We start from the raw sequence: 25908 nt of genomic DNA on the forward strand, positions 1-25908 counted from the left end.
ATGTTTGTTTGCCGCAGTTCCTCTAGCTTTCTCCCTAGAAAATAGGAAAGTGTAGAGCTGGTGTTCCCATGATGAACCAATTAGTGTTTCAATGGTACAAAATTAAATGTTCCCTGATAAAAACATTCAAAACAATAAAGCCCGTGGATATTATCAAGAATACACACACACAGAGAGGCTTTCAGAATATTTCGGATTGAGTTAGCCAAAACACAACCAGATATTTCTGGTTTTCTCAAGTCATATCCGCAAAAAGTGTTGTGGGATTAGTATGCAATGGACCGAGAAAATGACAGTAAGAATGGTTTTCGGGAGAAGAAAAGTCTTTTCATTAGGCAAGTGCATAAAATGTCATCTATACAAACAGAAATATCATGTTTGTTTGCCGCAGTTCCTCTAGCTTTCTCCCTAGAAAATAGGAATGTGTAGAGCTGGTGTCTCCATGTGGAACCAGTTACCATTACAAGCACAAAATTAAATGTTCCCTGATAAAAAACATTCAAACCATTAAAGTCTGTGGATAATACCAGGAAAACACAAACACAGAGGCTGTAGCAATATCTGAGATTGAGTTAGCAAAAACACAACCGGATATTTCCGGTTTCATCCATTCATATCCTGACAAAGTGGTGTGGAATTCGTATGCAATGGACCAAGAAAATCACGGTGAAAATGGTTTTGGAGAAAAGCAAAGTCTTTTCGTTAGGCAAGTGCATAAAATGTCATCGATACAACAGAAATATCATGTTTGTTTGCCGCAGTTCCTCTTGCTTTCTCCCTAGAAAATGCGAATGTGTGGGGCTGGTGTCTCCATGTGGAAACAATTAGTGTTTCACAGTACAAAATTAAATGTTCCCTGATAAAAAACATTCAAAACAATAAAGTCCATTGATAATATCCAGAAAACACAAACACAGAAGCTTTCACAGTATCTGGGATTGAGTTAGCCAAAACAGAACCGGATATTTCCAGTTTCATCCAGTCATATCCAGACAAACTGGTGTGGAATTCAGAGGCAAGGGACCGAAAAAATCACAGTACAAATGGTTTTGGAGAAAAGCAAAGTCTTTTTGTTAGGCAATTGCATAAAATGTCATCTAGACAAACAGAAATAGCATGTTTGTGTGCCGCAGTTCCTCTAGCTTTCTCCCTAAAAAATACGAATCTGTAGAACTCGTGTCCCCATGATGTACCAATTATTGTTTCTACGGTACAAAATTAAATGTTCCCTCATAAAAACATTCAAAACAATAAAGTCATTCGATAATATCCAGAAAACACAAACACAAAATCTTTCATAATATTTCGGATTGAGTTAGCCAAAACACAACCGGATATTTCTGGTTTCATCCAGTCATATTCGGACAAAGTGGTTGGGAATTCATATGCAATGGACCGAGAAAATTGCGGAAAAATGGCTTTGTAGAAAACAAAAGTCTTTTCTTTAGGCAAGTGCATAAAATGTCATCTATACAAACAGAAATATCATGTTTGTTTGTCCCAGTTCCTCTAGCTTTCTCCCTAGAAAATACGAATGTGTAGAGCTGGTGTCGCCATGTGGAACCAATTAGTGTTTCCAAGAACGAAATTAATTGTTCCCTGATAAAGAAAATTCAAAACAATAAAGTCCATGGATAATATCAGGAATACACAAACACAGAGGCTGTAGCAATATCTGCAATTCAGTTAGCCACAACACAAGTGGATATTTGCGGTTTCATCCAGTCATATCCGGACAAACTGTTGTGGAATTCGTATGCAATGGAACGAGAAAATCACAGTAAAAATGGTTTTGGAGAAAAGCAAAGTCTTTTCGTTAGGCAAGTGCATAACATGTCATGTATACAAACAGAAATATCATGTTTGTTTGCCGCAGTTCCTCTAGCTTTCTACCTAGAAAATAGGAATGTGTAGAGCTGCTGTCCCCATGATGAACCAATTAGTGTTTCCGAGCCCAAAATTAAATATTCCCTGATAAAAAACATTCAAAAAAATAAAGTCCATCGATAATATCCAGAAAACACAAACACAGAGGCTTTCACAATATTTTGGATTGAGTTAGGCAAAACAAAACCAGATATTTGCGGTTTCATCCAGTCATATCCGGACAAACTGGTGTGGAATTCGTATGCAATGGACGGATAAAATCACAGTAAATATGGTTTTGGTGAAAAGCAATGTCTTTTTGTTAGGCAAGTGCATAAAAGGTCATCGATACTAACAGAAATATCATGTTTGTTTGACGCAGTTCCTCTAACTTTCTCCCTAGAAAATACGAATGTGTAGAGCTGGTGTCTCCATGTGGAACCAATTACTGTATCTAAGCTCAAAATATAATGTTTCCTGATATAAAACATTCAAAACAATAATGTCCATTGATAATATCCAGAAAACACAAACACAGAGGCTGTAACAATATCTGGGATTGAGTTAGCCAAAACAAAACTCGATAATTCCGGTTTCATCCACTCATATCCGGAGACACTGGTGTGGAATTTGTATGCAATGGACCGAGAAAATCACAGTAAAAATGGTTTTGGAGAAAAGCAAAGGCTTTTCGTTAGGCAAGTGCATCAAATGTCATCTACACAAAGAGAAAAATCATGTTTGTTTGCCACAGTTCCTCTAGCTTTCTCCCTAGAAAATACCAATGTGTGGAGCTGGTGTTCCCATGATGAAACAATTAGTGTTTCAGTGGTACATAATTAATTGTTCCCTGATGAAAACATTCAAAACAGTAAAGTACATCGATAATATCCAGAAAACGCAAACACAGCGGCTTTCACAATGTTTCGTTTTCAGTTTGCCAAAACAAAACCGGCTATTTGTGTTTTCTTCCAGTCATTTCCAGACAAACTTCTGTGGAATTCATACGCAATGGAACGAGAAAATACAGTAAAAATGGTTTTAGAGAAAAGCAAAGTCTTTTCGTTAGGCAAGTGCATCAAATGTCATCTATACAAACAGAAATATCAGGTATGTTTGTCGCAGTTCCTCTAGCTTTCTCCCAAGAAAATGTGAATGTGTAGAGCTGGTTTCTCCATGTGGAACCAATTACTGTATGCAAACTCAAAATAAAATATTCCTTGATAAAAAATATTCAATACAATAAAGTCCATTAATAGTATCCAGAATAAACAAACACAGAGGCTGTAGCAATATCTGGGATTGTGTTAACCAAAACAAAAATGGTTATTTCTGTATTCATCCAGTCATATCGGGACAAAATTCTGTGGAATTCGTATGCAATGGACCGAGAAAATCACAGTGAAAATGGTTGTGGAAAAAAGCAAAGTCTTTTCGTTAGGCAAGTGCATAAAATGTCATCTATACAAACAGATATATCATGTTTGTTTGCCACAGTTCCTCTAGCTTTCTCCCTAGAAAATACAAATGTGTAGAGCTGGTGACTCCATGTGGAACCAATTACTGTACCCAAGCTCAAAATAAAATGTTCCCTGATAAAAACATTCAAAAAAATATAGTCCATTGGTAATATCCAGAAAACACAAACACAGAGGGTGTAGCAATATCTGGGATTGAATTAGTGAAAACAAAACCGGATATTTCCAGTTTCATCCAGATATATCCGGAGAATCTGGTGTGGAATTCATATCCATGGATCGAGAAAATCACAGTAAAAATGGTTTTGGAGAAAAGCAAAGTCGTTTCGTTAGGCAAGTGCATAAAATGTCATCTATACAAACAAAAATATCATGTTTGATTGCCGCAGTTCCTCTAGTTTTCTCCCTTGAAAATACGAATGTATAGAGCTGTTGTCCATATGACGAACCAATTAGTGTTTCAACGGTACAAAATTAAATTATCCCTTATAAAAATATTCAAAACAATAAAGTCCATGGATAATATTCAGAAAACACAAACACAGATGCTGTAGAAATATTTCTGATTGATTAGCGAAAACACAACCGGATATTTCTGGTTTCATCCAGTCATATCCGGACAAAGTGGTGTGGAATTCGATGCAATGGGAAGAGAAAATCACAGTAAAAATGGATTTGTAGAAAAGCAAAGTCTTTTCGTTAGGCAAGTGCATAAAATGTCATCTATACAAACAGAAATATCATGTTTGTTTGCCACAGTTCCTATAGCTTACTCCTTAGAAAATACGAATGTGTAAAGCTGGTGTCCATGTGGAACCAATTACTGTATCTAAGCTCAAAATAAAATAGGAATGTGTATAGCTGGTATTCCCATGATGAACCAATTAGTGTTTCACTGGTACAAAATTAAATGTTCCCAGATAAAAACATTCAAAACAATAAAGTCCATCGATAATATCCAGAAAACACAAACACAGAGGTTGTAGCAATATTTCGGATTGAGTTAGCCAAAACACAAGCAGATATTTCTGGTTTTCTCAAGTCATATCCGGAAAAAGTGGTGTGGAATTCTTATGCAATGGACCGAGAAAATCACAGTAAAATTGTTTTCGGGAGAAGCAAAGTCTTTTCGTTAGGCAAGTGCATAAAGTGTCATCTATACAAACAGAAATATCATGTTTGTTTGCCGCAGTTCCTCTAGCGTTCTCCCGAGAAAATAGGAATGTGTAGAGCTGGTGTCCCCATGATGAACCAATTACTGTTTCTACGGTATAGAATTAAATGTTCCCCAATAAAAAAACATTCAAAACAATAAAGTCCAACATTAATACCCAGAAAACACAAACACAGAGGTTGCAGCAATATTTTGGATTGAGTTAGCCAAAACACAAGCGGATATTTCTGGTTTCTTCCAGTCATATCCGGACAAAGTGGTGTAGAATTCGCATGCAATGAATCAAGAAATTCACAGGAAAAATGGTTTTGGAGAAAAGCAAAGTCTTTTCGTTAGGCAAGTGCATAAAATGTCATCGATACAAACAGACATATCATGTTAGTTTGCCGCAGTTCCTCTAGCTTTCTCCCTAGAATATAGGAATGTGTAGAGCTGGTGTCTCCATGTGGAACCAACTATTCTTTCCAAGCACAAAATTAAATATTCCCTGATATAAAACATTCAAAACAATAAAGTCTGTGGATAATAACAGGAATAAACAAACACAGAGGCTGTAACAATCTCTCGGATTGAGTTAGCCAAAAAAAACCCCGAATATTTCTATATTTATCCAGTCATATCTGGACAAACTGGTGTGGAATTCATAAGCATTGGACCGAGAAAATCACAGTAAAAATGATTTAGGAGAAAAGCAAAGTCTTTTCGTTAGGCAAGTGCATAAAATGTCATCGATACTAACAGAAATATCAGTTTGTTTACGGCAGTTCCTCTAGCTTTCTCCCTAGAAAATACGAACGTGTATAGAGGTGTCTACATGTGTAAACAATTAGTGTTTCACAGCACAAAATTAACTGTTCCAAAATAAAAACATGCAAAACAATAAAGCCTGTAGATAATATCAGGAATAAACAAACACAGAGGCTGTAGCAATATATGGGATTGAGTTAGCCAGAACAAAAACGGATATTTCCGGTTTCATCCAGTCATATCTGGACAAACTGGTGTGGAATTCGTATGCAATGGACCGAGAAAATCACAGTAAGAACGGTTTTGGAGAAAAGGAAAGTCTTTTCATTAGGGAATTGCATAAAATGTCATTTATACAAACAGAAATATCATGTGTGTTTGCCACAGTTCCTCTAGCTTTCTCCCTAGAACATACGAATGTGTAGAGCTGGCGTTCCAATGATGAACCAATTAGTGTTTCCAATCACAAAATTAAATGTTCCCCGATAAAAAACATTCAAACCAATAAAGCCCGTGGATAATATAAGGAAAACACAAAACAGAATCTATCACAATATTTCGGAATGAGTTAGCCAAAACACGACCGGATATTTCTGGTTTCCCCCAGTCATATCAAGACGAAGTGGTGTGGAATTCCTATGCAATGGACCGAGAAAATCACAGTGAAAATGGTTGTGGAGAAAAGCAAAGTCTTTTCGTTAGGCAAGTGCATAAAATATCATCTTTAGAAACAGAAATATCATGTTTGTTTGCCGCAGTTTCTCTAGCTTTCTACCTAGAAAATACGAATCTGTAGAGCTGGTGTCCACATGATGAACCAATTAGTATTTCAACAGTACAAAATTAAATGTTCCCTGATAAACATATTCAAAACAATAAAGTCCACCGATAATATCCAGAAATCACAAACACAGAGGCTTTCACAATATTTCGGATTGAGTTAGCCAAAACACAACCGGATATTTCTGGTTTCATCCAGTGATATCCGGACAACCTGGTGTGGAATTCGTATGCAATGGAACGAGAAAATCACAGTACAAATGGTTTTGGAGAAAAGCAAAGTCTTTTCATTAGGCAAGTGCATAAAATGTCATCTATACAAACAGAAATATGTTTGTTTGCTGCAGTTCCTCTAGCATTCTCCCTAGAAAATATGAATGTGTAGAGCTCCTGTCCCCTTGATGAACCAATTCGTGTTTCTACGGTACAAAATAAAATGTTCCTTGATAAAAACATTGAAAACAAAAAATTCCATCGATAATATCCAAAAATCACAAACAGAGAAACTTTCACAATATTTTGCATTGAGTTAGCCAATACACAAAGGGATATTTCTGGTTTCATTTAGTCATATCCGGACAAAGTGGTGTGAATTCATATGCAATGGACTGAGAAAATCACAGTAAAATTGGTTAAGGAAAAAAGCAAAGTCTTTTCGTTAGGCAAGTGCATAAAATGTCAACGATACCAACAGAAATATCATGTTTGTTTGCCGCAGTTCCTCTAGCTTTCTCCCTAGAAAATATGAATGTGTAGAGCTGGTGTCTTCATGTGGAACCAATTAGTGTTTCCAAGCACAAAATTAAATGTTCCCTGATAAAAAACATTCAAAACAATAAAGTCCGTGGATAATATCAGGAAAACACAAACACAGAGGCTGTAGCAATATCTGGGATTGAGTTAGCAAAAAAAAAAAACCCGGATATTTCCGGTTTCATCCAGTCATATCCGGTGAAACTGGTGTGGAATTCGTATGCAATGGACCGAGAAAATCACAGTAAAAATGGTTTTGGAGAAAAGCAAAGTCTTTTCATTGGGCAAGTGCATAAATTGTCATTGATACAAACAGAAATATCATGTTTGTTTACAACAGTTCCTCTTGCTTTCTATCTAGAAAATACAAAGGTGTAGAGCTTGTGTCTCCATGTGAAACCAATTAGTGTTTCCAAGCACAAAATCAAATGTTCCCTGAGAAAAAACATTCAAACCAATAAAGTCCATCGATAATATCCAGAAAACACAAACATAGAGGCTTTCACAATATTTCGGATTGAGTTAGCCTAAAAACAACCGGATATTTCTGGTTTCATCCAGTCAAATACAGACAAGATGGTGTGGAATTCGTTTGCAATGGCCCGAGAAAAACACAGTAAAAATGGATGGGAGAAAAGCAAACTCTTTCCATTAGGCAAGTGCATAAAATATATCTATACAAACAGAAATATCATGTTTGTTTGCCGCAGTTCCTCTGGCTTTCTCCCTAAAAATATGAAAATATGGAGCTGGTGTCTCCATGTGGAACCAATTTGTGTACCAAAGCTCAAAATTAAATGTTCCCCGATAAAAAACATTCAAAACGATAAAGTCCGAGGACAGTATCCGGAAAACACAAACACAGAGGCTGTAGCAATATCTGAGATTGAGTTAGCCAAAACAAACCGGATATTTCTGGTCTCATCCAGTCATATCCAGACAAAGTGCTGTGGAATTCGTATGGAATGGACCAAGAAAATCAGAGTAAAAATGGCTTTGCTGAAAAGCAAAGTCTTTTCGTTAGGCAAGTGCATAAAATGTTATCGATACAAACAGAAATATCATGTTTTTTGCGACAGTTCCTCTAGCTTTCTCCCTAGAAAATATGAATGTGTAGAGCTGGTGTCTCCCTGTGGAACCAATTAGTGTTTCCCATCACAAAATTAAATGTTCCCTGATAAAAATATTCAAAAAAATAAAGTCCTTCGATAATCTCCAGAAAACACAAACACAGAGCCATTCACAATATATCGCATTGGGTTAGCCAGAACACAAGCGGATATTTCTGGTTTCATCCAGTCATATCCGGAAAAAGTAGTTTGGATTTTGTATGCAATGGACCGAGAAAATCATAGTAAAAATGGTTTTGGAAAAAAGCAAAGTCTGTTCGTTAGGCAAGTGCATAAAATGTCATCGATACAAACAGACATATCATGTTCTTTGCCGCACTTCCTCTGGCTTTCTCCTAGAAAATATGAAAATGTAGAGCTGGTATCTCCATGTGGAACCAATTAGTGTACCTAAGCTCAAAATTAAATGTTCCCCGATAAAAAACATTCAAAACGATAAAGTCCGAGGATAATATCCGGAAGACACAAACACAGAGGCTGCAGCAATATCTGAGATTGAGTTAGCCAAAACAAAACCGGATATTTCTGGTCTCATCCAGTCATATCCGGACAAACTGGTGTGGAATTTGTATGCAATGGACCGAGAAAATCACAGTAAAAATGGTTTTGGAGAAAAGCAAAGTCTTTTCGTTAGGCAAGTGCATAAACTGTCATCGATACAAACAGAAATATCATGTTTGTTTGCCGCAGTTCCTCTAGCTTTCTCCCTAGAAAATACGAATGTGTAGAGCTGGTATCCCCATGATGAACCAATTAGTGTTTCAACGGTACAAAATTAAATGTTCCCTGATAAAAACATGCAAAGCCATAAAGTCCATCGATAATCTCCAGAAAACACAAACACAGAGCCATTCACAATATATCGCATTGGGTTAGCCAGAACACAAGCGGATATTTCTGGTTTCATCCAGTCATATCCGAAAAAAGTAGTTTGGATTTCGTATGCAATGGACCGAGAAAATCATAGTAAAAATGGTTTTGGAGAAAAGCAAAGTCTTTTCGTTAGGCAAGTACATAAAATGTCATCTATACAAACAGAAATGTCATGTTTTTTGCCGCATTTCCTCTAGCTTTCTCCCTAGAAAATAAAAATCTATAGAGCTTATGTCTCCATGTGGTACCAATTAGTGTATCCAAGCTCAAAATTAAATGTTCCCCGATAAAAAATATTCAAAACAATAAAGTCTGTTGATAATATCAGGAAAAAAAAAACACAGAGGCTGTAGCAATATCTGGGATTGAGTTAACCAAAACACAACCGGATATTTCTGGTTTCATCCAGGCATATCTGGATAAAGTGTTGTGGAACTTGTATGCAATGGACCGATAAAATCACAGTAAAAATGGTTTTGTAGAAAAGCAAAGTCTTTTCGTTAGGAAAGTGCATAAAATGTCATCGATACAAACAGACATATCATGTTTGTTTGCCGCAGTCTCTCTAGCTTTCTCCCCAGAATATATGAATGTGTAGAGCTGGTGTCTCCATGTGCAAACAATTAGTGTTTCTACAGTACAAAATTAAATGTTCCCTGATAAAAACATTCAAAACAATGAAATGCTTTGATAATATCCAGAAAAGAGAAACACAGAGGCTTTTATGATATTTCGGATGGAGTTAGCCAAAACACAACCGGATATTTCTGGTTTCATCCAGTCATATCTGGACAAAGTGTTGTGGAACTTGTATGCAATGGACCGATAAAATCACAGTTAAAATGGTTTTGTAGAAAAGCAAAGTCTTTTCGTTAGGCAAGTGCATAAAATGTCATCGATACAAAAAGAAATGTCATGTTTGTTTGCCGCAGTCTCTCTACCTTTCTCCCCAGAAAATACGAATGTGTAGAGCTGGTGTCTCCATGTGGAACCAATTAGTGTATCTAAGCTCAAAATAAAAAGTTCCCCAATAAAAAACATTCAAAAGAATAAAGTCCGTTGATAATATCAGGAATACACAAACACAGACTGTAGCAATAACTGGGATTGAGTTAGCCAAAACACAACCGGATATTTCCAGTTAGATCCAGTCATATCCGGACAAACTGGTGTGGAATTCGTACGCATTGACCGGGAAAATCACAGTACAACTGGTTTAGCAGAAAAGCAAGGTCTTCTCGTTAGGCAAGTGCATAAAATGTCATCGATACAAACAGAAATATCACGTTTGTTTGCCGCAGTTCCTCTAGCTTTCTCCCTAGAAAATATGAATGTGTAGAGCTGGTGTCCCCATGATGAACCAATTAGTGTTTCAATGGTAGAAAATTAAATGTTCCCTGATAAAATCATTCAACACAATAAAGTCCATCGATAATATCCAGAAAACACAAACACAGAGGCTTTCACAATATTTCGGATTGAGTTAGCCAAAACACAACTGGATATTTCTGGTTTCATCCAGGCATATCCAGAGAAAGTGGTGTGGAATTCTTATGCAATGGACCAAGAAAATCACAGTAAAAATGGTTTTGGAGAAAAGCAGTCTTTTCGTTAGGCAAGTGCATAAAATGTCATCGATACAAACAGACATATCATGTTAGTTTGCCGCAGTTCCTCTAGCTTTCTCCCTAGAATATAGGAATGTGTAGAGCTGGTGTCTCCATGTGGAACCAATTAGTGTATCTAAGCTCAAAATTAAACGTTCCCTGATAGAAAATATTCAGAACAATAAATTCCGTTGATAATATCCGGAAAACACAAACACAGAGGCTGTAGCAATATCTGGGATTGAGTTAGCCAAAACACAACCGGATATTTCTGGTTTCATCCGGTCCTTTCCCGGAGAAATTTCTGTGGATTTCGTATGCAATGGACCGGGAAAATCACAGTACAACTGGTTTAGCAGAAAAGCAAAGTCTTCTCGTTAGCCAAGTGCATAAAATGTCATCTAACAAACAGAAATATCACGTTTGTTTGCCGCAGTTCTTCTAGCTTTCTCCCTAGAAAATACGAAAGTGTTTAGCTGGTGTCTCCATGTGGAAACAATTAGTGATTCCCAGCACAAAATTAAATGTTCCCTGATAAAAAACATTCAAAACAATAAAGTCTGTGGATAATATCAGGAAAACAAAAACACAGAGGCTGTAGCAATATCTGGGATTGAGTTAACCAAAACACAACTGGATATTTCTGGTTTCATCCAGGCATATCTGGACAAAGTGGTGTGGAACTTGTATGCAATGTACCGATAAAATCACAGTAAAAATGGTTTTGGAGAAAAGCAAAGTCTTTTCGTTAGGAAAGTGCATAAAATGTCATCGATACAAACAGAAATATCATGTTTGTTTGCCGCAGTCTCTCTAGCTTTCTCCCCAGAAAATACGAATGTGTAGAGCTGGTGTCTCCATGTGCAAACAAATAGTGTTTCTACGGTACAAAATTAAATGTTCCCTGATAAAAACATTCAAAACAATAAAATGCTTTGATAATATCCAGAAAAGAGAAACACAGAGGCTTTCACGATATTTCAGATTGAGTTAGCCAAAACACAACCGGATATTTCTGGTTTCATCCAGTCATATCTGGACAAAGTGTTGTGGAACTTGTATGCAATGGACCGATAAAATCACAGTTAAAATGGTTTTGTAGAAAAGCAAAGTCTTTTCGTTAGGCAAGTGCATAAAATGTCATCGATACAAACAGAAATATCAAGCTTATTTGTCACAGTTCTTCTAGCTTTCTCCCTAGAAAATACAAATATGTAGAGCTGGTGTCTCCATGTGGATCCAATTAGTGTATCGAAGCTCAAAATAAAAAGTTCCCCAATAAAAAACATTCAAAAGAATAAAGTCCGTTGATAATATCAGGAATACACAAACACAGACTGTAGCAATAACTGGGATTGAGTTAGCCAAAACACAACCGGATATTTCCAGTTAGATCCAGTCATATCCGGACAAACTGGTGTGGAATTCGTACACATTGGACAGGGAAAATCACAGTACAACTGGTTTAGCAGAAAAGCAAAGTCTTCTCGTTAGGCAAGTGCATAAAATGTCATCGATACAAACAGAGATATCACGTTTGTTTGCCGCAGTTCCTCTAGCTTTCTCCCTAGAAAATACGAATGTGTAGAGCTGGTGTCCCCATGATGAACCAATTAGTGTTTCAATGGTATAAAATTAAATGTTCCCTGATAAAATCATTCAACACAATAAAGACCATCGATAATATCCAGAAAATACAAACACAGAGGCTTTCACAATATTTCGGATTGAGTTAGCCAAAACACAACTGGATATTTCTGGTTTCATCCAGGCACATCCAGAGAAAGTGGTGTGGAATTCTTATGCAATGGACCAAGAAAATCACAGTAAAAATGGTTTTGGAGAAAAGCAAAGTCTTTTCGTTAGGCAAGTGCATAAAATGTCATCGATACAAACAGACATATCATGTTAGTTTGCCGCAGTTCCTCTAGCTTTCTCCCTAGAATATAGGAATGTGTAGAGCTCTTGTCTCCATGTGGAACCAATTAGTGTATCTAAGCTCAAAATTAAACGTTCTCTGATAAAAAACATTCAGAACAATAAATTCCGTTGATAATATCCGGAAAACACAAACACAGAGGCTGTAGCAATATCTGGGATTGTAAGACCCCTTAAGCAGGTGTCCCACAATCTGGACCCCCAGAAACACAGACTCCACTCCAATCGCTGCAAGAGCAAGAGGAAGTTTATTGCATTTGCAAATGGGCCGTCTCAACAACACAACAGCACCCTCTAGTGCAGTGCAGAGAGAGCGGCCTCGATCATCAATTTCACAGAGTATTTAAGGCTTAAAACCACAACATTAGCATATTTCCACAGTGTTACAATTTCATTTGGTAACCTAAAGGATTACAAGGTAAAAGTGGGTTTCCAGGGTAAAAGTGAAGAAGTTACATGCTGTACGTGCCTTGTGGTTTTCATTTCTAGCTTGAGCAAGCAAGGGCAGGGGTCAATGTAGTGTGTAATAACTTGTAGTGTTGTAACAGGATATAAGTTGGGTACATTTTCTGTTAACTTTGGCTTTTATAGTTCCTAAAAACGGTTACAAAAACGGTTACATACTGCAAGTTCAGCTAAAGTTCAGCCATCTTATGAAAGCATTTTCATTTCTTGCAAAAATTGTTGCAAGCCCAGCCAATTAATACAGAAGCAGAACAATATGCAGTTAGCTCAAGCAACTCTATTTCAAACCTAACCTGCCTAATTCTTTCACTCCCTCCTCTTTTTCTTGGCAAATTTTAATCTTAAAATTTAAGGAATAGCTGCATCCTAAAATGTTTGTTCTATGTCTTCTCTTTTTAAACTTTGGTACTGCTGGGTCAGGACCAGGGCATGGGTGATAGACAGTCTACTGTTAATAAACTGAAGAAGCCTATTTATTATGCAGGGTCCAAAGGTTAAGATTAAAAGTAATATTATCAAGGGCCCTGTGATGGTGGAGATTAAGGTTGTTAACCAAGGGGATGAGTTAAACCAGTTCTGAAACCAGGACTGTCCTGCCTCAAAATGGCTCTGTCGTTGTTTTAGTCTCTCCCTTAATTTTGCCATGCTGTCTCTGACCACTCCAGTGTGATCCGCATAGAAACAACACTCTTCCTTTAGGGCTGCACAGAGTCCTCCTTCCTTTAAAAATACCAGGTCCAGCCCCCTTCTATTTTGTAATACTACATCGGAGAGTGAAGTTAAGGACTTTTCCAAGGCACTGACAGATTCTTCTAAAGCTTGTAAATCTGAATGCATAGCTTGTTGTAACAGGTGAAACTGATTTGTCTTAGACAGGGCAGCGGCTCCGGTACCTATGCCTGCCCCAATGCCCCTGACTATGAGTTCTCCCAATATGAGGGCTAGGGTTATTGTTAGGGGTTCCCTAGGGAGCCGAAGATTTCCCTCATATTGTCGGTAGACTTCCTCAGGGTCATGTAATGTGACCCGAGGCCATACTTCAACCATGACGCACCATTCATGAGTTTGATTATGAGCTTGTCCTGCCAAGCAGGGGGTTAGGCCTGTATTGCATGCCCAAAATGTTCCATTTGGTCCTGTTAAATAATAGGTGCCTGGTTTGAGGGTCATAGTTTTATTACAGAGGCCCTGATATTGAGGGGGAATGGAGCCTACACAGAGTCCCTGCCCTGACACTTCTGGAAGAGTTAGGCGGTGGGATGGCAAATTGGTGCACTGGGGAGGGGCAATAGTATGGTTGGTCCAATTTCCAATGACAGCTACTCCCTCATAATAAGGGGGAGGTGAGGCTAGGCACAGCCAGCAATCCCGGGTCCTATCGGGGTCAGAGCCATTCAATGCTTGGAAGGCCCCATGTATTAGGTTGAGGAGCCTATGCCCCGTTCCGGGTAAGGAGGAATTTTCAGGGCCGGGCGGAGGAGGCGTTGCTACTACGTGCTTATTCGGGAAAACGGTTGTCGGGGAAGCCAGACTGGACTGACTGCTGGCAGGCGTCTGACTGGGCCGATTTCTGACAAGTACCTGCCCAAGAGATTTCCCCTTTGCAAAGTGTGGGGAGGTTGGGCTCCTCTGATCTGTTAATATTTTATTTGGTCCAACCGATACAGTTGCGACAGCAACCATCTGGTTCAAGGCGAATAGGGCAAAGGGGTCTCTGGCCGGTCTATACAAGTATATGTCCCATGACTTAGGCCCGACCCATTTGTCCTGTTTTCCCTTATCTGTGAAGCGAAGGATCTGGAGGTGACACCTACCCAACGTCCCATTTATACAAGTACTACAGTCCCTACCCCCACAGTTACTAAATATTATACCTGGAGCCGCCCCGATAGTAATCAGGTCCCATGAAGAGGAGGGTTTCCAGTGTGCACTTCCAGTGGTTTCACATCCCCATTTTTCACAGTATCCTACTTCGGGGCCCCCGCAACCAGGAAGGGATTTTCCATTCTTTCCCCCTGGACAGACATAGGTTCCTCCCTTCCCAACACATACATCGTCAGCATCAAAAAGTTGACAAAGGTCAAAATACAATTCAGGAAAATAATCACTAAGAACATTAAAACCAGAGGTGCTATTGACAATTGCTCCGGTTCTTAAATTAATAAGCTGCCAAGTAATATGATAAGGGATATGAGGACTTGAGTTTACTACAACCATGCTGAAAAAGAATACTAAGAGCAAAATAGTCTTATCTTGAGGGGGTTTTGAGTGCGTTGTAGTCTCCATTCCGGTGTCGGCTTGTCGGCAGGGCTGCCTGTCCCTTGACTCTGTTCAGTTGCTGCTTTCTTGACGTGCGACACGTGAATCCAGGCGGCGATTCCGTCCACCTTTACCGCCGTCGGTGTGGTCAGTAGTACTGTGTAAGGTCCTTTCCAGCGCGGCTCAAGATTCTTGGTCTGGTGCCTGCGAACGTAGACGGTGTCCCCAGCCTGGAACGAGTGTGGGAGCATGGGGCCTTTGGACTAATATGCGGCAGCCAGCTGCTTCCCCATGTGCTTGTGAATCAGCTGCAAGGCACGGAAACGAGTCTGCAAAGTAGGGGATGTTGCAAAAGAGTCAATACTGGGTCCCAACAAATCTGCCGCGGGTGGAGGGCCTCCATACAATATTTCATAAGATGTTAGTCCACATACAGAAGGTGTTTTGCGAGCCCTAAACAAAGCCATTGGCAGCAATTCAACCCAGTCTCTAGTGCCAGTCTCCATTATCAACTTAGTTAAGGTCTCCCTAATTGTTGTTTTGAAACAAAGGAGGGGAGCAGGGTGTTTGAGATGCGGATGCATATAAATGCCTTCTCTTTAGGCCTGTCACACACACACAAGCTCACAACTGGCTTCCTGCCTAACCTTTTCCCTCAAGAGGAATACCCAAAATTTTGGGATTATGGATGGAGTTCCGTCTTCCGTAACTTCTTCACAGCTGGCATATGGGCGTCGAGGGAGATCTGGGTATTCTCTCTTGCTATCTGTCTTATGGTATGTGACAGTAGCCTTAGGAACACTGTGCCGGCCTCCCATCATTTTTTATTTTTATAATTTTTTTGTAACTTTTACATACCCTCTCCAACTTACTTTAAATATTTTACCATTTCCATTCCAGTCTAGAGTAAACTAGCCATCAGGATAAAGTCATTCTTACAAACCATGTCCTTTCCTTATTTAAAAAGCTCTTTTCTTTTTAGCCCTTCTTACTAAGAACACTCTTTACCAAGTACACACTTTTATACTTGATGTTTTCCATAGAGCCTGGTTGGCTCTTCTTACCTCACCAGAAGACTGACAAAGCCAGATCAATCAGGACTACTGCAAAACACTCAGTCAATTAAAACAGATAGTTAACTTTAGCTCCTTTCCAGAGTTAGTCCTCGGACAATTAAAGTCTAGCAACAGTAATATTACGGGCCTTCAACAAAGCCATCGGCAGCAACTTGACCCAGTCCCTAGTGCCAGTGTCCACTATTAATTTAGCTAAGGTCTCCTTAATTGTTCTGCTCATACGTTTTACCTGACTAAATCCCCAGCACCCTGGCCACCAACTGACTCACCCGGGAGATGATAGCGGGTCCGTTGTCTGACCCCAGTACCTTTTGGTAGTCCAAATCGGGGAAATATTAGTGCGGTTCCTTCCTTGGTCGGGAAGGCTTCTTGATGGAGGAAGCTGCTGTCTTCATTATACCAGGTGTACTCAGCATCTGGTAGGGGCCGATCTGTCAGGTCCTCTCGGGCCCCATGGACTTCGGCCAGCACCTGTTGGCAGTTATGACTGACCTGTGTTTTGGTCTCCTGGTTCCAGTAGCAGCATGGCGGGATCGAGGGAGGTCGTTGTTTCAAACCGAATACGTTCAGGGTTACTCAGGTTATTCTTGGTAAGCAGCTGGGAGTAGTAGTCGGGGCCAGTGGGCAGCGCCCCACTTCCAAAGGCCCCCCTCAGCTGGCTCTGCCCGCTGATCGGGCAGCCACTGCCAAAGGGAGCAAAGAGGCTAAAGTTGGCGGTGATGGTAGGCTCCGTTAGGGGCAGCAGGGACAGCTCCTGTTCCAGCTGTTTCAGTAGGGCCTCACTGGCCCCCACCCGTCCTCCTTCTTTTCTCTGGTGACATTTTTATTTGGACAGTCTCTGGCCCAGTGTCCTCTCTCCTTGCAGTACACACACTGGTCTCGTTCTATCCGTGGTCTTTTCCGTGGTCTATTATTATCTCCCGGGTATTTCCCTGTCTGACCTCTACCGTAACCTGACCTATCTTGTCTGTTTAATTTGCTCACTGCGGTGACCAGGATTTTAGCTAACCTTTCCAGAAACCCTGCCGGGGTCTCTTCCTTACCCTGGATTACCCTAGCCAAATCAGTAGGGCGTCTCCCTGCCCTTTTGAGACCTGTCAGGAGAATCTGGCGATAGAGACGGAGTCGTTCCCTACCGGCTGCCGTATTAAAATCCCAATCTGGTCTGGTTAACGGGAAAGCTGCATCAATTTCGTTTGGCAGTTGGGTGGGTTGACCATTGTCCCCCGGAACGCTCTTCCGAGCTTCCGTGAGAACTCGTTGTCTTTCTTCCGTAGTCAGGAGGGCCTGCAAAAGTGGGTCTAGAGGTGTCACAGATAGGGGCGGAGTGGGTTTGGGGCCCGACTCCGCCGCCGGGGTGGCCGTTGGCAACTCAGGGCTGGGCTTCATTTTTAGGGCGGTGACGGGAGCAGCGGGATCGAGCTCCGCCACCACCCTGTTGGAGAAAAGAAAAGGTTTTACCCAATTTGGGGGATTTTGCACCTGGTTTCGCACCTTCAGGGACAAGATTTGGGCCCGTTCTTGGACCTCTTTCCAATGATCTAAAATAAGGCTTAAAGGCGTGGTTAATCCCTGTCTCATATTGGGAAAGAAAAAGTAAATCATAATCATAACACAGAACATAATTACAAAACACACAATCATACTGCGCGCGACAATGGAACGAAACAAAACTGAAACCAAAACTTCCGATGGGAGCGGCTGCCTAACCAGCCCTCTCCCAGAACACCGCTGGAGCGTCCTCCAGGGCTTGAGCCAGGGGTCCGGACATGTCTGTCCTTACCTACTACTGGCTCTTATCACCTGTAAACATAAACACCGGTACGCCAGGCGCCCCGGGGAAATGGACAGTGAAACACACAAAAATACACAAAACAGAAGAGACTTACCTCGGATTGGGAGATGGAGGGTGAATCTGGGGGGGTCTGAATCCCGGACGAGCCCCCAAGAAATGTAAGACCCCTTAAGCAGGTGTCCCACTATCCGGACCCCCAGAAACACAGACTCCACTCCAATCGCTGCAAGAGCAAGAGGAAGTTTATTGCATTTGCAAATGGGCCGTCTCAACAACACAACAGCACCCTCTAGTGCAGTGCAGAGAGAGCGGCCTCGATCATCAATTTCACAGAGTATTTAAGGCTTAAAACCACAACATTAGCATATTTCCACAGTGTTACAATTTCATTTGGTAACCTAAAGGATTACAAGGTAAAAGTGGGTTTCCAGGGTAAAAGTGAAGAAGTTACATGCTGTACGTGCCTTGTGGTTTTCATTTCTAGCTTGAGCAAGCAAGGGCAGGGGTCAATGTAGTGTGTAATAACTTGTAGTGTTGTCACAGGATATAAGTTGGGTACATTTTCTGTTAACTTTGGCTTTTATAGTTCCTAAAAACGGTTACAAAAACGGTTACATACTGCAAGTTCAGCTAAAGTTCAGCCATCTTATGAAAGCATTTTCATTTCTTGCAAAAATTGTTGCAAGCCCAGCCAATTAATACAGAAGCAGAACAATATGCAGTTAGCTCAAGCGACTCCATTTCAAAACTAACCTGCCTAATTGTTTCAGGATTGAGTTAGCCAAAACACAACCAGATATTTCTGGTTTCATCAGGTCCTTGCCCGGAGAAATTTCTGTGGAATTCGTATGCAATGGACCGGGAAAATCATAGTACAACTGGTTTAGCAGAAAAGCAAAGTCTTCTCGTTAGGCAAGTGCATAAAATGTCATCGATACAAACAGAAATATCACGTTTGTTTGCCGCAGTTCCTCTAGCTTTCTACCTAGAAAATACGAATGTGTAGAGCTGGTGTCCCCATGATGAACCAATTAGTGTTTCAATGGTAGAAAATTAAATGTTCCCTGATAAAATCATTCAACACAATAAAGTCCATCGATAATATCCAGAAAACACAAACACAGAGGCTTTCACAATATTTCGGATTGAGTCAGCCAAAACACAACTGGATATTTCTGGTTTCATCCAGGCATATCCAGAGAAAGTGGTGTGGAATTCTTATGCAATGGACCAAGAAAATCACAGTAAAAATGGTTTTGGAGAAAAGCAAAGTCTTTTCGTTAGGCAAGTGCATAAAATGTCATCGATACAAACAGACATATCATGTTAGTTTGCCGCAGTTCCTCTAGCTTTCTCCCTAGAATATAGGAATGTGTAGAGCTGGTGTCTCCATGTGGAACCAATTAGTGTATCTAAGTTCAAAATTAAACATTCCCTGATAAAAAACATTCAGAACAATAAATTCCGGTGATAATATCTGGAAACACAAACACAGAGGCTGTAGCAATATCTGGGATTGAGTTAGCCAAAACACAACCGGATATTTCTGGTTTCATCCGGTCCTTTCCCGGAGAAATTTCTGTGGAATTCGTATGTAATGGACCGGGAAAATCACAGTACAACTGGTTTAGCAGAAAAGCAAAGTCTTCTCGTTAGGCAAGTGCATAAATTGTCATCTATACAAACAGAAATATCACGTTTGTTTGCCGCAGGTCCTCTAGCTTTCTCCCTAGAAAATACGAAAGTGTTTAGCTGGTGTCTCCATGTGGAAACAATTAGTGATTCCCAGCACAAAATTAAATGTCCCCTGATAAAAAACATTCAAAACAGTAAAGTCTGTGGATAATATCAGGAAAACAAAAACACAGAGGCTGTAGCAATATCTGGGATTGAGTTAACCAAAACACAACCGGATATTTCTGGTTTCATCCAGTCATATCCGGATAAAGTGTTGTGGAACTTGTATGCAATGGACCGATAAAATCACAGTACAAATGGTTTTGGAGAAAAGCAAAGTCTTTTCGTTAGGAAAGTGCATAAAATGTCATTGATACAAACAGAAATATCATGTTTGTTTGCTGCAGTCTCTCTAGCTTTCTCCCTAGAAAATACGAATGTGTAGAGCTGGTGTCTCCATGTGCAAACAATTATTGTTTCTACGGTACAAAATTAAATGTTCCCTGATAAAAACATTCAAAACAATAAAATGCTTTGATAATATCCAGAAAACAGAAACACAGAGGCTGCAGCAATATCTGGGATTGAGTTAGCCAAAACACAACCGGATATTTCTGGTTTCATCCAGTCATATCTGGACAAAATGGTGTGGAATTTGTATGCAATGGACCGAGAAAATCACAGTTAAAATGGTTTTGGAGAAAAGCAAAGTCTTTTCGTTAGGCAAGTGCATAAAATGTCATTGATACAAACAGAAATATCAAGCTTATTTGTCACAGTTCCTCTAGCTTTCTCCCTAGAAAATACAAATATGTAGAGCTGGTGTCTCCATGTGGAACCAATTAGTGTATCTAAGCTCAAAATAAAAAGTTCCCCAATAAAAAACATTCAAAAGAATAAAGTCTGTTGATAATATCAGGAATACACCAACATAGACTTTAGCAATAACTGGGATTGAGTTAGCCAAAACACAACCGGATATTTCTAGTTAGATCCAGTCATATCCGGACAAACTGGTGTGGAATTCGTACGCAATGGACCGGGAAAATCACAGTACAACTGGTTTATCAGAAAAGCAAAGTCTTCTCGTTAGGCAAGTGCATAAAATGTCATCGATACAAACAGAAATATCACGTTTGTTTGCCGCAGTTCCTCTAGCTTTCAACCTAGAAAATACGAATGTGTAGAGCTGGTGTCCCCATGATGAACCAATTAGTGTTTCAATGGTACAAAATTAAATGTTCCCTGATAAAATCATTCAACACAATAAAGTCCATCGATAATATCCAGAAAACACAAATACAGAAGCTTTCACAATATTTCGGATTGAGTTAGCCAAAACACAACTGGATATTTCTGGTTATATCCAGGCATATCCAGAGAAAGTGGTGTGGAATTCTTATGCAATGGACCAAGAAAATCACAGTAAAAATGGTTTTGGAGAAAAGCAAAGTCTTTTCGTTAGGCAAGTGCATAAAATGTCATCGATACAAACAGACATATCATGTTAGTTTGCCGCAGTTCCTTTAGCTTTCTCCCTAGAAAATACGAAAGTGTTTAGCTGGTGTCTCCATGTGGAAACAATTAGTGTATCTAAGCTCAAAATAAAAAGTTCCCCAATAAAAAACATTCAGAAGAATAAAGTCCGTTGATAATATCAGGAATACACAAACACAGACTGTAGCAATAACTGGGATTGAGTTAGCCAAAACACAACCGGATATTTCCAGTTAGATCCAGTCATATCCGGATAAGCTGGTTTGGAATTGATACGCAATGGACCGGGAAAATCACAGTATAACTGGTTTAGCAGAAAAGCAAAGTCTTCTCATTAGGCAAGTGCATAAAATGTCACCGATACAAACAGAAATATCATGCTTGTTTGCCGCAGTTCCTCTAGCTTTCTCCCTAGAAAATACGAAAGTGTTTAGCTGGTGTCTCCATGTGGAAACAATTAGTGATTCCCAGCACAAAATTAAATGTTCCCTGATAAAAAACATTCAAAACAATAAAGTCTGTGGATAATATCAGGAAAACAAAAACACAGAGGCTGTAGCAATATCTGGGATTGGGTTAACCAAAACACAACCGGATATTTCAGGTTCCATCCAGTCATATCCGGATAAAGTGTTGTGGAACTTGTATGCAATGGACCGATAAAATCACAGTACAAATGGTTTTGGAGAAAAGCAAAGTCTTTTCGTTAGGAAAGTGCATCAAATGTCATCGATACAAACAGAAATGTCATGTTTGTTTGCTCCAGTCTCTCTAGCTTTCTCCCCAGAAAATACGAATGTGTAGAGCTGGTGTCTCCATGTGCAAACAATTAGTGTTTCTACGGTACAAAATTAAATGTTCCCTTATAAAAACATTCAAAACAATAAAATGCTTTGATAATATCCAGAAAAGAGAAACACAGAGGCTTTCACGATATTTCAGATTGAGTTAGCCAAAACACAACCGGATATTTCTGGTTTCATCCAGTCATATCTGGACAAAGTGTTGTGGAACTTGTATGCAATGGACCGATAAAATCACAGTTAAAATGGTTTTGTAGAAAAGCAAAGTCTTTTCGTTAGGCAAGTGCATAAAATGTCATCGATACAAACAGAAATATCAAGCTTATTTGTCACAGTTCTTCTAGCTTTCTCCCTAGAAAATACAAATATGTAGAGCTGGTGTCTCCATGTGGATCCAATTAGTGTATCGAAGCTCAAAATAAAAAGTTCCCCAATAAAAAACATTCAAAAGAATAAAGTCCGTTGATAATATCAGGAATACACAAACACAGACTGTAGCAATAACTGGGATTGAGTTAGCCAAAACACAACCGGATATTTCCAGTTAGATCCAGTCATATCCGGACAAACTGGTGTGGAATTCGTACACATTGGACAGGGAAAATCACAGTACAACTGGTTTAGCAGAAAAGCAAAGTCTTCTCGTTAGGCAAGTGCATAAAATGTCATCGATACAAACAGAGATATCACGTTTGTTTGCCGCAGTTCCTCTAGCTTTCTCCCTAGAAAATACGAATGTGTAGAGCTGGTGTCCCCATGATGAACCAATTAGTGTTTCAATGGTATAAAATTAAATGTTCCCTGATAAAATCATTCAACACAATAAAGACCATCGATAATATCCAGAAAATACAAACACAGAGGCTTTCACAATATTTCGGATTGAGTTAGCCAAAACACAACTGGATATTTCTGGTTTCATCCAGGCACATCCAGAGAAAGTGGTGTGGAATTCTTATGCAATGGACCAAGAAAATCACAGTAAAAATGGTTTTGGAGAAAAGCAAAGTCTTTTCGTTAGGCAAGTGCATAAAATGTCATCGATACAAACAGACATATCATGTTAGTTTGCCGCAGTTCCTCTAGCTTTCTCCCTAGAATATAGGAATGTGTAGAGCTCTTGTCTCCATGTGGAACCAATTAGTGTATCTAAGCTCAAAATTAAACGTTCTCTGATAAAAAACATTCAGAACAATAAATTCCGTTGATAATATCCGGAAAACACAAACACAGAGGCTGTAGCAATATCTGGGATTGTAAGACCCCTTAAGCAGGTGTCCCACAATCTGGACCCCCAGAAACACAGACTCCACTCCAATCGCTGCAAGAGCAAGAGGAAGTTTATTGCATTTGCAAATGGGCCGTCTCAACAACACAACAGCACCCTCTAGTGCAGTGCAGAGAGAGCGGCCTCGATCATCAATTTCACAGAGTATTTAAGGCTTAAAACCACAACATTAGCATATTTCCACAGTGTTACAATTTCATTTGGTAACCTAAAGGATTACAAGGTAAAAGTGGGTTTCCAGGGTAAAAGTGAAGAAGTTACATGCTGTACGTGCCTTGTGGTTTTCATTTCTAGCTTGAGCAAGCAAGGGCAGGGGTCAATGTAGTGTGTAATAACTTGTAGTGTTGTAACAGGATATAAGTTGGGTACATTTTCTGTTAACTTTGGCTTTTATAGTTCCTAAAAACGGTTACAAAAACGGTTACATACTGCAAGTTCAGCTAAAGTTCAGCCATCTTATGAAAGCATTTTCATTTCTTGCAAAAATTGTTGCAAGCCCAGCCAATTAATACAGAAGCAGAACAATATGCAGTTAGCTCAAGCAACTCTATTTCAAACCTAACCTGCCTAATTCTTTCACTCCCTCCTCTTTTTCTTGGCAAATTTTAATCTTAAAATTTAAGGAATAGCTGCATCCTAAAATGTTTGTTCTATGTCTTCTCTTTTTAAACTTTGGTACTGCTGGGTCAGGACCAGGGCATGGGTGATAGACAGTCTACTGTTAATAAACTGAAGAAGCCTATTTATTATGCAGGGTCCAAAGGTTAAGATTAAAAGTAATATTATCAAGGGCCCTGTGATGGTGGAGATTAAGGTTGTTAACCAAGGGGATGAGTTAAACCAGTTCTGAAACCAGGACTGTCCTGCCTCAAAATGGCTCTGTCGTTGTTTTAGTCTCTCCCTTAATTTTGCCATGCTGTCTCTGACCACTCCAGTGTGATCCGCATAGAAACAACACTCTTCCTTTAGGGCTGCACAGAGTCCTCCTTCCTTTAAAAATACCAGGTCCAGCCCCCTTCTATTTTGTAATACTACATCGGAGAGTGAAGTTAAGGACTTTTCCAAGGCACTGACAGATTCTTCTAAAGCTTGTAAATCTGAATGCATAGCTTGTTGTAACAGGTGAAACTGATTTGTCTTAGACAGGGCAGCGGCTCCGGTACCTATGCCTGCCCCAATGCCCCTGACTATGAGTTCTCCCAATATGAGGGCTAGGGTTATTGTTAGGGGTTCCCTAGGGAGCCGAAGATTTCCCTCATATTGTCGGTAGACTTCCTCAGGGTCATGTAATGTGACCCGAGGCCATACTTCAACCATGACGCACCATTCATGAGTTTGATTATGAGCTTGTCCTGCCAAGCAGGGGGTTAGGCCTGTATTGCATGCCCAAAATGTTCCATTTGGTCCTGTTAAATAATAGGTGCCTGGTTTGAGGGTCATAGTTTTATTACAGAGGCCCTGATATTGAGGGGGAATGGAGCCTACACAGAGTCCCTGCCCTGACACTTCTGGAAGAGTTAGGCGGTGGGATGGCAAATTGGTGCACTGGGGAGGGGCAATAGTATGGTTGGTCCAATTTCCAATGACAGCTACTCCCTCATAATAAGGGGGAGGTGAGGCTAGGCACAGCCAGCAATCCCGGGTCCTATCGGGGTCAGAGCCATTCAATGCTTGGAAGGCCCCATGTATTAGGTTGAGGAGCCTATGCCCCGTTCCGGGTAAGGAGGAATTTTCAGGGCCGGGCGGAGGAGGCGTTGCTACTACGTGCTTATTCGGGAAAACGGTTGTCGGGGAAGCCAGACTGGACTGACTGCTGGCAGGCGTCTGACTGGGCCGATTTCTGACAAGTACCTGCCCAAGAGATTTCCCCTTTGCAAAGTGTGGGGAGGTTGGGCTCCTCTGATCTGTTAATATTTTATTTGGTCCAACCGATACAGTTGCGACAGCAACCATCTGGTTCAAGGCGAATAGGGCAAAGGGGTCTCTGGCCGGTCTATACAAGTATATGTCCCATGACTTAGGCCCGACCCATTTGTCCTGTTTTCCCTTATCTGTGAAGCGAAGGATCTGGAGGTGACACCTACCCAACGTCCCATTTATACAAGTACTACAGTCCCTACCCCCACAGTTACTAAATATTATACCTGGAGCCGCCCCGATAGTAATCAGGTCCCATGAAGAGGAGGGTTTCCAGTGTGCACTTCCAGTGGTTTCACATCCCCATTTTTCACAGTATCCTACTTCGGGGCCCCCGCAACCAGGAAGGGATTTTCCATTCTTTCCCCCTGGACAGACATAGGTTCCTCCCTTCCCAACACATACATCGTCAGCATCAAAAAGTTGACAAAGGTCAAAATACAATTCAGGAAAATAATCACTAAGAACATTAAAACCAGAGGTGCTATTGACAATTGCTCCGGTTCTTAAATTAATAAGCTGCCAAGTAATATGATAAGGGATATGAGGACTTGAGTTTACTACAACCATGCTGAAAAAGAATACTAAGAGCAAAATAGTCTTATCTTGAGGGGGTTTTGAGTGCGTTGTAGTCTCCATTCCGGTGTCGGCTTGTCGGCAGGGCTGCCTGTCCCTTGACTCTGTTCAGTTGCTGCTTTCTTGACGTGCGACACGTGAATCCAGGCGGCGATTCCGTCCACCTTTACCGCCGTCGGTGTGGTCAGTAGTACTGTGTAAGGTCCTTT

The 25908-nt window shown here is 40.2% G+C and overlaps 2 protein-coding genes across 2 annotated transcripts; both read right to left on the reverse strand.

Moving 5' to 3' along the window:
- Positions 1-13177: 13177 nt before the first annotated feature.
- Positions 13178-15028, reverse strand: LOC133754690 (MLV-related proviral Env polyprotein-like). Its single transcript, XM_062185121.1, has one exon. The coding sequence runs from the start codon at positions 15026-15028 to the stop codon at positions 13178-13180; it is 1851 nt and encodes a 616-aa protein (XP_062041105.1).
- An 8814-nt stretch (positions 15029-23842) lies between these two features.
- On the reverse strand, positions 23843-25693 carry LOC133754691 (MLV-related proviral Env polyprotein-like). Its single transcript, XM_062185122.1, has one exon. It carries the CDS (start codon positions 25691-25693, stop codon positions 23843-23845), a length of 1851 nt encoding a protein of 616 aa, XP_062041106.1.
- Between the last annotated feature and the right edge of the window lie 215 nt (positions 25694-25908).

Source organism: Lepus europaeus, unplaced genomic scaffold, assembly GCF_033115175.1.
Source record: "Lepus europaeus isolate LE1 unplaced genomic scaffold, mLepTim1.pri SCAFFOLD_28, whole genome shotgun sequence".
Taxonomy (NCBI): Eukaryota; Metazoa; Chordata; class Mammalia; order Lagomorpha; family Leporidae; genus Lepus; species Lepus europaeus.